We start from the raw sequence: 15,411 nt of genomic DNA on the forward strand, positions 1-15,411 counted from the left end.
AGTCATGAACTATCCCGTGCCATAGATAAACATACCTTTTAGAGTAATACTTGGTGACTTTTGCATACATTTTTAAAAAATATCCATGACTATCAAAAAAATGTTCTCACAAAATAAAAGTTCACAAATTTGAAAAGAAGTGTTGACTGTCAAGAATATATTCATGTATTTACCATAAATAAATGGAAGAGTAAAAATGATAAATAAAGTCTTTAAAGATAAGTAAATAATTTAAAATCAAAGAACAAACTAAAAAGGTGAAAGTGAGAAAGCTTAAGGAAAATAAAATACAAAATAAATATACAAATAAGGTTTAAATAACATAAAAGTGGGAAAAGGAAATTGAAATATAAAACAAATAATGAAAACATAGAAAAATTATAATAACAAAAGGGTGGAGAACTGGAAATAAAATGCGCTCAACCTGTTGAGTTGGCTCTCTTGGCAGTGGAGGCTAGGGTTCCTGCTTCCTGGTCGCTAGCCTCAATCTTACATAGGTCTAGCATTATTTAGATAGTCAATGTTTAACATTATTGAATAGAGATAGGGTGTGTCTGCATTCATATGGCCGAGTATTTATTTTTTGTATGTTAATATGTGTCTTATTCATATCATAAAGATTAAAAGTACAAGTCACGTTAAAGACCGACATGATAAAAATGAAAAGATAGCAGAATGTCTTTAAGCTTGACACCAACGCCCATCACCTATCTCCGGCACCATCGTAGCAGCCACCGAAAGAAAAAATGACGGATCACCTTCTCACCCGAGCTCGACGCGACTCCAAGGTGGCTCGCCAAAGACGAAACCATTACCGTTGAACGAACCAGACCGGGGAAACACCCCGGACACGTCATCGAACTTCATATCTGGCACCCCACACATGACTAAGAGGTCGGAGGAAGAAACCATACATGCCATCCATGAACCACGAGTGCATCACATGTTCCGTCTAAAAGATGTCGTTGATGCAGACCACAATCTGCATTCGCTTCTCAACTACCTGCCAAGCTCTACGCTGACGTTGGAGTAGACGCCGAGTATACTTGAGGGATGTGTGTAGCCTGCCTGCCTTGTAGACACTGACTGTTCACCCTCTCCTAATTAGTTTTCTATGGGCTAGCGGCGTCTAGGGTTCCTCCTCCCGCCCCCCTGCCGCCGCCGCCGGCCGCCCTCCCCTCCCGCCGCCTCCGGCCGCGCGCGTCGCGCCTCTCCTTCCCCCCCCCCCCCCCCCCTCCCCCCCCCCCCCCCCCCCCCCCCCCCCCCTCCCCCCCCCCCCCCTCCCGCGGGCGTCGGGCGGACCCCGGGATCCGCCTCTCCTCCGATCCCACCTCCCCGTCCTTCTTCCACCGTCGCCGCCGGTGAGGTCCGCCGGGCCTTGCCCGCGCTGCGCCGGCGGCGGCGGGTCGTTCTTTCCTCACGCGCGCTTGGGGAGGCGCGGGGCTCCTAAGGGTGGCAGTGCATCTCGGCCAGCAGCGGTGCGGCTCGGGGGCGGGCCTCGGGGTTCTTGGTGCGGCGGCGCGGCCGTTGGTCGCGGGACGGCGTGGCTGTGCTGGTGGCCGGCGGCGCCTGGGCGACCCAGATCTGGGCCCTTTTGGGCTCCATCTGGGCTTGGGCGGGCCGGCGGCTCGGTGCGCGGCGACGCTGCTCCCTGGTTGGTGGCGAGGAGGCGGTGGTCTGCGGGCGGTGGCGGCTTCGTTGGCCGGCGAGCTGTAACGTGACGGCAGGGGCTGTCTGGATCCTTTTGGGTCCGGCCGGGCCTCGGCGCCTGGCAGTCCCCTTGTCCGTGCGTCCGATCGGCTCCGCGACACCGGTGGTGGTTGTCCCCTCGCGTCGGCGATGTTGTTGATGCCCTCGAGGCCTCTAGCTCTTCTCCCGCCCTCCAGGTCTCGTGTCGGTGACCTCAAGGAGACGACGAAGTTGATTCGGTGACCTGGTGGCACATGTTGGTGGGCGGCGTGATGGGCGGTGCACTATGATTCGTCTGGGATGGTGGTGGGGGTTTGGGTTGGAAGAAATCTCTGGCGGCTCGTTCGGCCCCGACGCGGCGACGCCGGACCTTCCTGAAGGGCGTCGGGTACACCCTCCCCCCCTCACTGCCCCCGCGTACCGTGGGAAACCCTAGGACTAGCTAGTACGGGCAACAGCGACGTCGTCGTCGTCTTGTTCTTGAAGGTGTTGCTTGGTACGCGGCGCTTCGGAGTGCTGGGAGCGTGGTGGTATTTCTCTGGAGGGTGCAGCGCTCGCCGGTCGTCTTCGTTCGTTGATCTGCCGGTTGTTGGCATTAGTTTTTCTTTCTTTTTTCTCTGTTTTTTCTTTGGGCTTGTTTGTGCTGCGGCCCCGGCACTTATCGTTGAATGTATCGGTGGTTGCTTTGTAATACAAAACGGGGAAACCCTTTTTCGCAGAGTATATTTGAGGCTATGTGTTTGTATTGTATACATTAAAAAATACTAATAGATAGAACTATTTTTTTTGTTTTTCTAAAAAATACAGTAGTAGTTTTTTGTTCTTAAAAAAGGCACTGCAGCCTCATTTTGATGTTTTTTCTAAAAAAAAAGGTGGTTTTGGGCTTCAATTTCATTCGTCAATCGTCACTCGCAGCGTCATTTCCCCCATCTGTGGACGCCCTAGACTGCGCCGCCGCCGCCGCCTTCCCCATGAGCGCCATGACGGCCACCCTCTACCACCGTCCCCGCTCGCGCTCGCCCCTGGAAGACGAGGATCTGCTCTCCGAGATCCTCCTCCGCCTCCCGCCGCAGCCGTCCTCCCTCCCCCGCGCATCCGCCGTCTGCAAGCGCTGGCGCCGCCTCGTCTCCGACAGCGGCTTCCTCCGGCGCTACCGCCAACACCACCGCCGCAGCCCTCCGCTCCTCGGTTTCTTCCGCAGCGACTATCCGGGCATCTCCTACACGCCTGCCATGGAGGCCCCCGACCGTGTCCCCGCCAGTCGCTTCTCCTTGCATCTCAATGACAGGTACATTATCCTCAGCTGCCGCCATGGCCTCGTGCTCATCTCCCACTCGTCGCGGAACCAGGTCCTGGTATGGGACCCCGTCACCGGCGACCAGCACCGCGTTGCTGCTCCCCTAGGGATCGACATGACCACTACCCCGATGGACGGGCAGGTGCTTCGCGCTGCCGCCGACGCCCAACACTTCCAGGTGGTATTGGTAAACTACAAGAAGAAATATGCACGAGCAATCGCCGCCATTTACTCGTCGGAGACCGGTGTATGGAGTAATCTCATCCAAACACCGGTTCCACGTGAGGCCATGGAATATGAATCCATGCCCCCTGTGCTGGTCGGGGATTCTCTTTACATCTTGCTCCCTGGGGATAGTACAAGTGTAATTCTCGAGGTTGATTTGGATAGCCAGAGCCTAGCTGTGTCAGGTCTGCCAATGGATACCTTTGCCAAAGATCAATTCTTGATGGTTATGCGAGCAGAGGGTGGCGGGCTGGGCGTACTCTCCCTGACAGGATTCGCCGCCGAGTTATGGAAGAGGAATACTAACTGTGATGGTGTTGCTTCATGGGTGCTGGGACGAACTTTTGAACTGGATAAGCTACTTCCCTTGAATTCAGAGAATATAAGGCACACAGCGATGGTAGCTTATGCTGAGGAAAACAATGTGGCTTTCTTGCGGACATTTGACAGTATCTTCATGGTCCAGCTTGAGTCATTGCAGTTCAGTAAACTTCCTGAAAACAGTAATTGTGATATCTGTTATCCATTAGAAAGTGTCTATGCTGCAGGTAATACCACGTCTTCAAACTCTGGTTATAACAAATCCATGTTGATTTTCGATAATTATTTGATGGAATATGCTGTTCACATTCTTTTGTGTTAAGCTAACCATTTTAAGTAGTGTCATATAATCATATAACCTGTTTCTTTTGCTGCTTGATTGACCTCTTCAACATATATATAGCGAATTTGTTCAGTAATGTTTCTGTTCGGATGCTTGTGTGAGAGCTTTATTTGATGGTTATGAACTTATGATCTGGACTCACATCTGTTACTTGTAGCTAGTCTGATAGTGTCCTTTATGCCTTTTATGTCACCAGTTCATCGTTGTATTGTATCTGGTTTGTCAACAAATATGTAGCGATGAGTTTCTTACGTTATCACATACTGTTATTCGTTGAACTATGTGCTTCAAGTCAGACATAGCAAATTGTCTTTATCATTTTATTATATGAATATCTATTGAATAAAATAATGAACACCGAGGTTGGTAAATTCTTTCTGTAACAGTTGAACTAAATTTCATAGTTTGCCTTTGATATATAAGAATTGTATGTCGGTAGTGTTAGTGCTGTGGTGCAGGTCTTTCTCATGTTGAAAACAACTGCATCAGAATATTCTTTCAATTTGACAGGCTGTATGGTTTTGTTTTTCTTTGTAATGTTGTATCAGAACTCAGTTAATATTTTTCCAGATTACATTTGTGAGTTGTGTAAATATTGTGTTGATGCCTCATGCCTCCTTGTATCTCTTTAGCTTTCCGTCAGGTTATTTGACTTCTTATGATTGCAGAAACAAGCATTGGTGGTGGACATGATGGAGCTGATCAAAATATGCTGAATCAATGATATACTGGATGAGCAGGAAAGCTTATCATCTGAATGTATGTTGATGTATCTGAAGTTTTGAACTGTTCTTTCAAAAACATGTATATTTTTTCCTTTTTACTGCCATTCTCAAGTACTAAACTGCAAGAGAGGGTTATAAGTTTTTCTCTACGATCTTTTGTTTAACTGTTTCTCACCTGGCCACTTCTCATTATCCCTTCCTCAGCAGCTCTCCATTCTATTCCTCATGCCTTCACCCCTTACATTCTCTTTTATTTGCTGATGTTTTTAAGCTCCTCTACTAGATATGCTCTTCGCTTGCCTCTCCCTTCCATCTAGCTGCCTTGCTTTCAGTTTACCTCCTCCTTAGTACTACCCAATTTCCCTCTAGTAGTGCTGGTTTTTCTCCCTCTAGCTCCTCAGATGACTGATGACTTGATACCTTTCCCCCTTTTGTGCAAAATTTGTTCCTACTCGGTCATAGATTATAATGGTGTTATGTTAAGTGATAGCAGAATGAAATACATCCTTTTCATTATTCATAGGTTTTGTTTTAATTTTACACATGCTACATTGCCTTTGATTAGTTTTTTGTGGTTATGCTATATTAGGTTCTAGTGATTTATATGTACTTCTCTGCGTAAGTGACTGACAACTAAAAATAACCTGATCATTTGTTCTATACTTCCTTCACCTATATGGGCTTTATAGCTATGCCATTTCACAGCGAACTAATTATTGTAACAAAATTTTGAAGAGCATGCCTTCATGCCATGCCGTACTACTGTTTATCATTCCTTTTGCAGTTAAAGTATTGCAGATTTGTGGAAGGTTATTCTAGTTTTTGGCAGTTTTCTTAAATATTGTCTCAGCACCTCTCATTGTTAGTTGCATATTCAATTGGCCGTTGTCTGCTGCATACTATATGTATTTATATATGCTTTGTGGCAGTTTAATTTCTTAAAATTGATCAGGGTTGATGTTTAACACTTTATATTAAACATATCATCAAAATGGCATGACAAAATTCACCATAAATACTACTTTCGCAGCGAATTTCACTGTGTACTAACAACATATTATCATTGGAAGTAGTGGTCAAATGCTGTGCAGAGTGAAAAAAAGACATCTATTCTTGACCGAAGTAAGTCTGTCTGTTAATAAGGCGATGCATGATCCCTTAGTTCAGGCTTCTACATCATGAATTTGATTAAATTCATCCATTAGTGACTAACTAGCTGCTTCTGCATTTAAAAAGAAGAACGGTAATGAGCTAGAAACAAAACTTTGACATTTCTGATTTCCTACTCCATGAACCCCTTGTATGCCCACTGATCTTTTAGCCTCTATTAGGACCAGATATAGCCAAAAATTGCCAATAAAGTAATAATAGTAGCCGAAGGTCACTACACTACAAATTACTTATTCTGTGTTTCTAATGTTGGTTTTGTAATGCTGAGATGATTCTCCTTTGGAGATCTCCACAATGGTGAAGCTAATGTTTACTATTTGAGTCATACAAAATCATCTGATAAAACTTTAGTGGCGTTTTCATGAATGAATGGCACACATTTGGTTTGACTGATGCTGTGATTGCCCTGCAGGTATCTAGAGTTACAATCTGATGGCTGAGATGCAGAAGGGGCTTGCTGCGACCCGCGAGGAAAATCGACCCTCTATGTAGGAAGCACTAGTCAGACCTGAAGTGGGCTTATAGGAATTAATCGCTTATTTTGATCAACCTGGCTTGTTATCTACTTTCTGTAGTCAATTGACCAACTGGCATGAATACATAACAGGCTTGCTACAAGTAATTAGTATGTACCTTTCTGGCAGGAACCGGATCCCTACCAGGGCGTGGTCTCAGGTTGTAGGGGTGGAAGGAGGGATGGCGTGGTCGCCGGCGCTGGGGCGCCGTCGTTGCGTGCGTGCGAGAGAGATAGGGCGCAGGGGCGGCGGCTAGGGTTAGGTCTCCCAGCTCCCTAAGGAAGCCGAGCAAATATGATTGCTTCTTGCTTAATCCCAAAAACATGTCCTTACACGAGTTTATATAATCCTCCTAATAAGTTAATTGGGCTAAGCCCCTAATAATGATAAGATAAACTGGGCCACAACTAACTAGGCTAAGCCCCTAATATGTCGGTGATAACATCTCTCCCTGCTTGCACAAACATCCCGTCCTCGAGCTGGAAGGCGGGGAAGATCAACGGTCGCCAAACACCTCCGCGTTAACTGGAGCGAGCTGGTTGCCGTCGGCGGGGTCCTCCTCAATGTAGTCTGCAGGCTCTAGGTAGAAGAGTCATGGGAAGACGTGGCCCAGTACATAGGGCTCGTCGCAGTTGAAGCACAACCCTTGGCAGCGATGCTCAAGTTGCTCGGCCGGGGTGAGCTGGCGGAACGGGCGTGCCGCAGCCGCGGCGAGGGGCGTCGCGGAAGCCTGGACAGGCCAACCCTGTGCGGGAACTTCCGGCCAGGGTGGCGCCTGCTGGATGGCCACCGTGTGACGCTCGAACACGCGGGCGTAGTACATGGGTCTGGAGGTCCTGTGGCCCATGCTTCTCCACGTCCACGCGGATGTGGTCAAGTAGGCTGCCGACAAAGAGCTCAACCCGCTGACGAGGCGAAACGCCAGGGGCGTGGCACGCCAGTGCCTGGAAGCGGTCGATGAAGTCATGCACCGAGGTGAGGAACGGAAGACACCCAAGCTCCACCAGACGGCTCCCGCATATAGGCGGACCGAAGTGCAAGAGGCACAATTCGTGGAAGCGCTCCATGGCGGCATGCCGCCCTTGTCCTGTTCGAGGGCGTAGTACCACGTCTGTGTGGCTCCTCAAAGATGATACGAGGCGATCCAGGTGCGGTCGGACGCGAGCGTGCGCTGTCCCTTGAAAAATTGGTCGCATTGGTTGAGCCAATTCAAGGGGTCGACGGTGCCATCGTAGGTCGTGAACTCCAGCTTGAAGAATCTCGGCGGCGTCTGGACGTGGATGACGGGCGGGTGCGCCTCATCAGCCTGGAGCAGCGAGGACGACGAGGCCGAGTAGGCTGGCATCAGGGTGCCGCCCTGGAACAGGGGCCCGTCGACGCTGGCGAAGGGCTCGGCGGAGCCCGAAGACCCGCCAAACTGCATGGCCGGGTGCGTCGCCAGCGGGGGCAGCATGTGCGGCCCGACCGAGGCCGTCGTGTAGTGTAACACCCACGATGCGACTATATCTCCCACGTGTCGGAGCACGACTTAGAGGCATAACCGCGTAGTAGGCATGTCGCAAGAGGGGTAATCTTTACACATCCCATGTACTGAATAAGAAAGGGATAAAGAGTTGGCTTACAATCGCCACTTCAAACAATACATAAATATAGCATTACATCATCCAGAATACAATCAAGGTCCAACTATGGAACCAAATAAAGAAAGACAACCCCTAATGCTAGATCCGATCGCCCCAACTGGGCTCCACTACTGATCGAAAGGAAACGAAACAACACAACGAACACGATCTTCATCGAGCTCCTCCTTGAGCTCGGTTGCGTCAGCTGCATGGTTTCAACGGCACCTGCAACTGTTTGAAGTAATCTGTGAGTCACGGGGACTCAACAATCTCACACCCTCGCGATCAAGACTATTTAAGCTTATGGGTAGGAAATGTAGTGAGGTGGAGCTGCAGCAAGCACTAGCATATATGGTGGCTAACTTACGCAAATAAGAGCGAGAAGAGAAGCAAAGCAACGGTCGTGAACTAGAAATGATCAAGAAGTGATCCTGAAACTACTTACGTCAAACATAACACAAGAACCGTGTTCACTTCCCGGACTCCGCCGAAAAGAGACCATCACGGCTACACACGCGGTTGATTCATTTTAATTAAGTTAAGTGTCAAGTTTTCTACAACTGGATATTAACAAATTTCCATCTGCCCATAACCGCGGGCACGACTTACGAAAGTTCAAAACCCTGCAGGGGTGTCCCAACTTAGCTCATCACAAGCTCTCACGGTCAACGAAGGATATTCCTTCTCCCAGGAAGACCCGATCAGACTCGGAATCCCGGTTACAAGACATTTCGACAATGGTAAAACAAGACCAGCAAAGCCACTCGATGTGCCGACAATCCCGCTAGGAGTTGCACGTATCTCGTTCTCAGGGCAACACCGGGTGAGACTAGCTACGAGTAAAACCAAACCTCAAGTTTCCCCGAGGTGGCCCCGCAGGCAGCTCGGTTCGGACCAACACTTAGACAAGCACTGGCCCAGTGGGGCTAAAATAAAGATGACCCTTGGGTTGGTCGACCCAAGGGAAGGGTAATAGGTTGTTAGGCAAATGTAAAACCAAGGTTGGGCCTTGCTGGAGGAGTTTTATTCAAAGCGAACTGTCAAGGGGTTCCCATAACACCCAACCGTATAAGGAACGCAAAATCAAGGAACATAACACCGATATGACGGAAACTAGGGCGGCAAGAGTGGAACAAAACACCAGGCATAAGGCCGAGCCTTCCACCCTTTACCAAGTATATAGATGCATTAATTAAATAAAAGATGTTGTGATATCCCAACATATCCATGTTCCAAACAAGGAACAAACTCCAATCTTCACCTGCAACTAGCAACGCTATAAGAGGGGTTGAGCAACGCGGTAACATAGCCAAACAACGGTTTGCTAGGACAAGGTGGGTTAGAGGTTTGACATGGCAATATGGAAGGCACGATATAGCAAGTGATAGGTATCGCAGCATAGCAAAAGAGCGAGCAACTAGCAAGCAAAGATAGAAGTGATTTCGAGGGTATGGTCATCTTGCCTGCAAAGTTCTCCGAGTTGACGTAAGCTTGATCCTCGTAAGCGTACAAAACGGGTTCCTCGATCACAAACTCGTCTCCCAGCTCTACCCAAGGCAAGAACACAAGCAAAGGAAACCACAATCAACCACGGTGCAATGCGCAAGAAACATGATGCAAATCATGGCATGATATGCGGGATGTAATATGCAATGCATAAGCATGCTTCAAAAATAAAAGATTGAACCAGGCCTCAACTTGGCAACCCAAGCGTGCCGCTAGGAAGATGAATTGATTTCGGTCGAAATCGATATAAAGATCACCGGAATCGGATGCACGGTTTGCAAATGGCAAGCAAAACAAGGATGGCACAATTCTGCGATTAACAGCACGATGCCATCTAGAGTGCAACAAGAAACTAAGCTACTGCACTCCAACATAGCAACAAAGCACATGGCAGTGATCTACTCAATATGCTTGACAAAAGATGAACACTGAGCTACGGCTAAATCACACAAGAGCAGGTTCAAACAAGCATGACAAACGGGAAAAAGATATTAGCATCACAGACTTGGTGAAAATACTAACATGCCAGGAATTAACATCAAGAAGCAATGTTTAGAGCAAGCTAACAACATGCTACAGGATCGGATCATAGCAATACAAGACATTACATAAATCTACTCAAAGCATATAACAAAAGTCCCTTACTGACCATAAGCCAAAAAGGATCAGAAGATCTGATGGCACCCATGTAAACATAGCAAGTTTTGTTAACAGATTCAGACTTAGCACAAAACTGGACGTGGCATAAACAGAATTATGAAGGCATGTTTGCGAGCTCGATACACTCAACACAAGGCATTGCATGACAAACTAAGCATACTCCCAGCAAGAAGACATGTTCAAGAAGCTAACCATGGCAAGAACCATCTCATAGCATGCAAGGATCAACTACAACAACCTTGGCAAAATTGATTAACATGTAAACAATCTGCCAGGAACATTTTATAGCAAAAGTAGAGCAAGATTGAGTCATGCTAGAGCACTCCATAAATGCAAACAAGGACATGGATGGATAATGCATAACAATATGTCAAAATCATCCTTACTGAACATACTCAAAAGAAGCATGGATCACACTGTAGCAACATGAATACATGGCATAAAAATAACAGCAGAGCAATGACTTAGTGAAATTCTAAGTCCCTGAAATCAGCAACATCACGAGAGCTACTTTGCATGCTTGTGCTAGTCACCGCATTGATCACAAAAAATACATGGCATACACCCCTGTAAAGATGGCATGGCATAGCCTAAAACACATATAGAGCTCATGCCCATATGCAGCACACGATAATCATGGCAAAAATGACAAATGCTCAAGATCTGCTAAGAATCAGGAACTAACATTTTATAGCACTCTTGCAACAGTCATTATGGCATCAAGATGGACTCAAACAAGCATGGTGCAATGTAATAAAATGAAGAGCACATCATGATGAACATTTCAATATATCATATGCATGAAACAGAGCTAAGATGACGAAGTTATGATGTGATGAACATGGACTGAAAATAACACAGATCTGGGGACTTAGTGGAAAATCAACCTCCGAAAAAGTCAACTCGGGATGGAGACGTGTGGGACGAGGAGATCCAGGACGGAGGGGCACCATTTGGATGGGGAACCCGGCGGGTCTGATCCACCCCGCGGTGGATCCGACCGGGGAGCTCGCCGGAGATGACGGCTCCGACCGGAGGAGGCCGAGGCGGGGTGCGTGGTGGCCGGAGCAAGGCCGCCGACGGGCGGACACGACGGAGCTCGAGGCGGAGCCGGGCAGGGCTGGCGGGAGGTGGCGGAGGCGGGGCGAGGTCGTGGCGGTGGCAGCGGCCCATGGGCGCGGCGGAGGCCGCCGGGCGGCGAAGGGCGGCGAAGCTCGCCTGTGGCGGCGGGGCTGGAGGCGCGGAGCTCAGGCGCCCGCGGGCGGCGGCGGCGTCCCGGGCCGGGAGGGCCCGATCCGGGCCCCGGTGGGCCACGGGATGAGAAGGCGTCGGCTGGTGGCGGAGCGCCACATGTCGCGCGGTGAGTGGCTGCAGGCGGCGGCGGACGTGTCCGGCGAGGGGCGGACATGTCCGGCATAGAAAGAGAGTTGGATCTAGGGTTAGACTGCGTGAATTTTCGGGGAGGCACACATATATATAGGTAGAGGGAGCTAGGAGAGTCCAAATGAGGTGCGGTTTTTGGCCACGCGATCGTGATCGAACGACCGAGAGTATGGAGGGGTTTGGATGGGTTGTTGGGCCACTTTGGAGGGGTTTTGGGCTGCAACACACATGAGGCTTTTACGGTTCCCCGGTTAACCATTGGAGTATCAAACGAACTCCAAATGGTACGAAACTTGACAGGCGGTCTACCGGTGGTGTACCAAGGCTGCTTGGAAAATCTCAGTCCATTCCGAGAATGTTTAACACCCGCACATGAAAAGAGGCAAAAAGGGGGCGCCAGAGGACGTAGGAGTGCCAGATTGCAGAACGGACAACGGGGAAAATGCTCGGATGCATGAGACGAACACGTATGCAAATGCGATGCACATGATGACATGATATGAAATGCATGACACGCAAACAAATGACAAGGCAACAACAACGAATAACTGGAAGACACCCGACGCAACGGTCTCGGGGCGTTACATGTAGACTGGCTCAAGGGACCCAGCGAGCCAGGCTGGTAACGAAAATGACGACGGGGGAAACAGGACTTGGTGGATGGGCACCCCCGGTCCCGTCGTCAGGATGCCCAGGGCTGCGGTCGCCGGTGGCGGCGGCTGCAGCTCTTGCCCCTGCTACATGGTGGAGGCGCCGGGGTTCGTCGGTGGTGGTGGCTGCCATGGCGGCGGCGACAGGGGTCGCCGAGGATGGCGGCTGCTACGGCGGTGGGGCGATGGCGAAGGGCACATGCGGCAGCGGCCCATAGGATCTCACGAGGAATGTGTAGATGTCAGTGACCGCCTGGGTGAGATCCTAGATGGCAACTGTCATCTCCTCCGCGGTGAAGAAGACGGGGACGGGCGTGGCAGAGGTGACCGGCACCGGCAAGAGCGGGGCGCTGGCCGTGGTGGCCATGTTGGGGAACACAGTAATTAATTTCAAAAAATTTCCTACGCACACGCAAGATCCATCTAGGAGATGCATAGCAACGAGAGGGGAGAGTGTTGTCTACATACCCTCGTAGACCGTAAGCGGAAGCGTTATGACAACACGGTTGATGTAGTCGTACGTCTTCACGATCCAACCGATCCTAGCACCGAAGGTATGACACCTCCGCGATCTGCACATGTTCAGCTCGGTGACGTCCCACGAACTCTAGATCCAGCTGAGTGTCGGGGGAGAGCTTCGTCAGCACGATGGCGTGATGACGGTGATGATGAAGTTACCGACGTAGGGATTCGCCTAAGCACTACAACGATATGACCGAGGTGGAAATCTGTGGAGGGGGGCACCGCACACGGCTAAGAGATCAACTTGTGTGTCTATGGGGTGCCCCCTCCCCACGTATATAAAGGTGGGAGGGAGGAAGAGGCCGGCCTAGGAGGAGGCGCGTGCCAAGGGGGGGCAATTCTACTCCAAGTAGGTTTGCCCCCCCCTTTCCTATTCCTACTAGGAGGAGGAAAGAGGAGGAGGGGAGAAGGAAAGAGGGGGCCGCCCCCCAAACCCTAAACCAATTCGGTTTGGGCCTACGGGGGGCACGCCCCACACCTTGCTTGCTGCCCTCTTTCTCCACTAGGGCCCGACAAGGCCCATAGACTCCATGGGGGGTTCCGGTAACCTCCGGTACTCTGAAAAATACCCGATACACTTCGTAACCCTTCCGGAGTCCGAATATAACCTTCCAATATATCAATATTTATGTCTCGACCATTTTAAGACTCCTCGTCATGTCCGTGATCACATCCGGGACTCCGAACTACCTTCTGTACATCAAAACACATAAACTCATAATACCGATCGTCACAGAATGTTAAGCGTGCGGACCCTACGGGTTCGAGAACTATGTAGACAGGACCGAGACTCATCTCTGGTCAATAACCAATAGCGGAACCTGGATGCTCATATTGGTTCTTACATATTCTATGAAGATCTTTATGTTCAAACCGCATAACAACATACGTTGTTCCCTTTGTCATCGGTATGTTACTTGCCCGAGATTCGATCGTCGGTATCTCAATACCTAGTTCAATCTCTTTACCGGCAAGTCTCGTTACTCATTCCATAATGCATCATCCCGTAACTAACTCATTAGTCACATTGTTTGCAAGGCTTATAGTGATGTGCATTACCGAGAGGGCCCATAGACACCTCTCCGACATTCGGAGTGACAAATCCTAATCTTGATCTATGCCAACTCAACAAACACCATCGGAGACACCTGTAGAGCATCTTTATAATCACCCAGTTACGTTGTGACGTTTGATAGCACACTAAGTGTTCCTCCGGTATTCAGGAGTTGCATAATCTCATAGTCATAGGAACATGTATAAGTTATGAAGAAAGAAATAGCAACAAACTAAACGATCATAGTGCTAAGCTAACGGATGGGTCTTGTCCATCACATCATTCTCTAATGATGTGACCCCATTCATCAAATGACAACACATGTCTATGGTCAGGAAACATAACCATCTTTGATTAACGAGCTAGTCAAGTAGAGGCATACTAGGGGCACTTTGTTTGTCTATGTATTCACACATGTACTAAGTTTCCGGTTAGTACAATTCTGGCATGAATAATAAACATTTATCATGATATAAGGAAATATAAATAACAACTTTATTATTGCCTCTAGGGCATATTTCCTTCAGTCTCCCACTTGCACTAGAGTCAATAATCTAGTTCACATCGTCATGTGATTAGTTCACATCTTCATGTGACTAATGCCCAAAGGGTTTACTAGAGTCAATAATCTAGTTCACATCACTATGTGATTAACACCCGAAGAGTGATCATGTTTTTCTTGTGAGAGAAGTTTAGTCTACGGGTCTGCAACATTCAGATCCATATGTATTTAGCAAATTTCTATGTCTACAATACTCTGCATGGAGCTACTCTAGCTAATTGCTCCCACTTTCAATATGTATCTATATCGAGACTTAGAGTCATCTAGATCGGTGTCAAAAGCTTGCATTGATGTAACTCTTTACGATGAAATCTTTTATCACCTCCATAAACGAGAAATATTTCCTTAGTCCTCTAAGGATAATGTTGACCGCTGTCCAGTGATCTACTACTAGATCACTATTGTACTCCCTTGCCAAAATCATGCTAAGGTATACAATAGGACTGGTACACAGTATGACATACTTTATAGAACCTATGACTGAGGCATAGGGAATGACTTTTCATTCTCTTTGTATTTTCTACTGTGGTTGGGTTTTGAGTCTTTACTCAACTTCACACCTTGCAACACAGGCAAAAACTCCTTCTTTGACTGTTCCATTTTGAACTACCTCAAAATCTTGTCAAGGTATGTACTCATTGAAAAATCTTATCAAGCGTCTTGATCTATCTCTATAGATCTTGATGCTCAATGTGTAAGCAGCTTCACCGAGGTCTTTCTTTTGAAAAACTCCTTTCAAACACTCCTTTATGCTTTCCAGAAAAAATTCTACATCATTTCCGATCAACAATATGTCACTCGCATATACTTATCAGAAAGGCTGTAGTGCTCCCATTCACTTTCTTGTAAATACAGACTTCACCCCAAGTCTGTATAAAACCATATGCTTTGATCACTTTATCAAAGCATATATTCCAACTCCAAGATGCTTGCACCAGTCCATAGATGGATCGCTGGAGCTTGCACACTTTGTTAGCACCTTTAGGATTGACAAAACCTTCTCGTTGCATCATATACAACTCTTCTTTAAGAAATCCATTAAGGAATGTGATACGTCTCCAACGTATCTACTTTTCCACACACTTTTGCCCTTGTTTTGGACTCTAACTTGCATGATTTGAATGGAACTAACCCGGACTGATGCTGTTTTCAGCAGAATTGCCATGG

General features: G+C 48.2%; 1 protein-coding gene across 1 annotated transcript; it reads left to right on the forward strand.

Moving 5' to 3' along the window:
* Positions 1 to 1,975: 1,975 nt before the first annotated feature.
* On the forward strand, positions 1,976 to 6,404 carry LOC125516474 (F-box/kelch-repeat protein At3g61590-like). The gene is made up of 4 exons (XM_048681907.1): positions 1,976 to 2,077; positions 2,562 to 3,759; positions 4,544 to 4,634; positions 6,183 to 6,404. Exons 1-3 carry the CDS (start codon positions 1,976 to 1,978, stop codon positions 4,597 to 4,599), a joined length of 1,356 nt encoding a protein of 451 aa, XP_048537864.1. The 3' UTR covers positions 4,600 to 4,634; positions 6,183 to 6,404.
* Positions 6,405 to 15,411: the final 9,007 nt, after the last annotated feature.

Source organism: Triticum urartu, chromosome 6 (assembly GCF_003073215.2).
Source record: "Triticum urartu cultivar G1812 chromosome 6, Tu2.1, whole genome shotgun sequence".
In the NCBI taxonomy this organism is placed as follows: Eukaryota; Viridiplantae; Streptophyta; class Magnoliopsida; order Poales; family Poaceae; genus Triticum; species Triticum urartu.

What these genes read in the sequence shown, in the direction of transcription:
- LOC125516474 (XM_048681907.1), top strand. Translation starts at nt 1,976, where the DNA reads ATGATTCGTCTGGGATGGTGGTGGGGGTTTGGGTTGGAAGAAATCTCT. An exon ending in ACCTTCCTGAAGGGCGTCGG is followed by an intron (nt 2,078 to 2,561) that starts GTACACCCTCCC and finishes CTAAAAAAAAAG; the next exon opens with GTGGTTTTGGGCTTCAATTT. An exon ending in AGAAAGTGTCTATGCTGCAG is followed by an intron (nt 3,760 to 4,543) that starts GTAATACCACGT and finishes TTATGATTGCAG; the next exon opens with AAACAAGCATTGGTGGTGGA.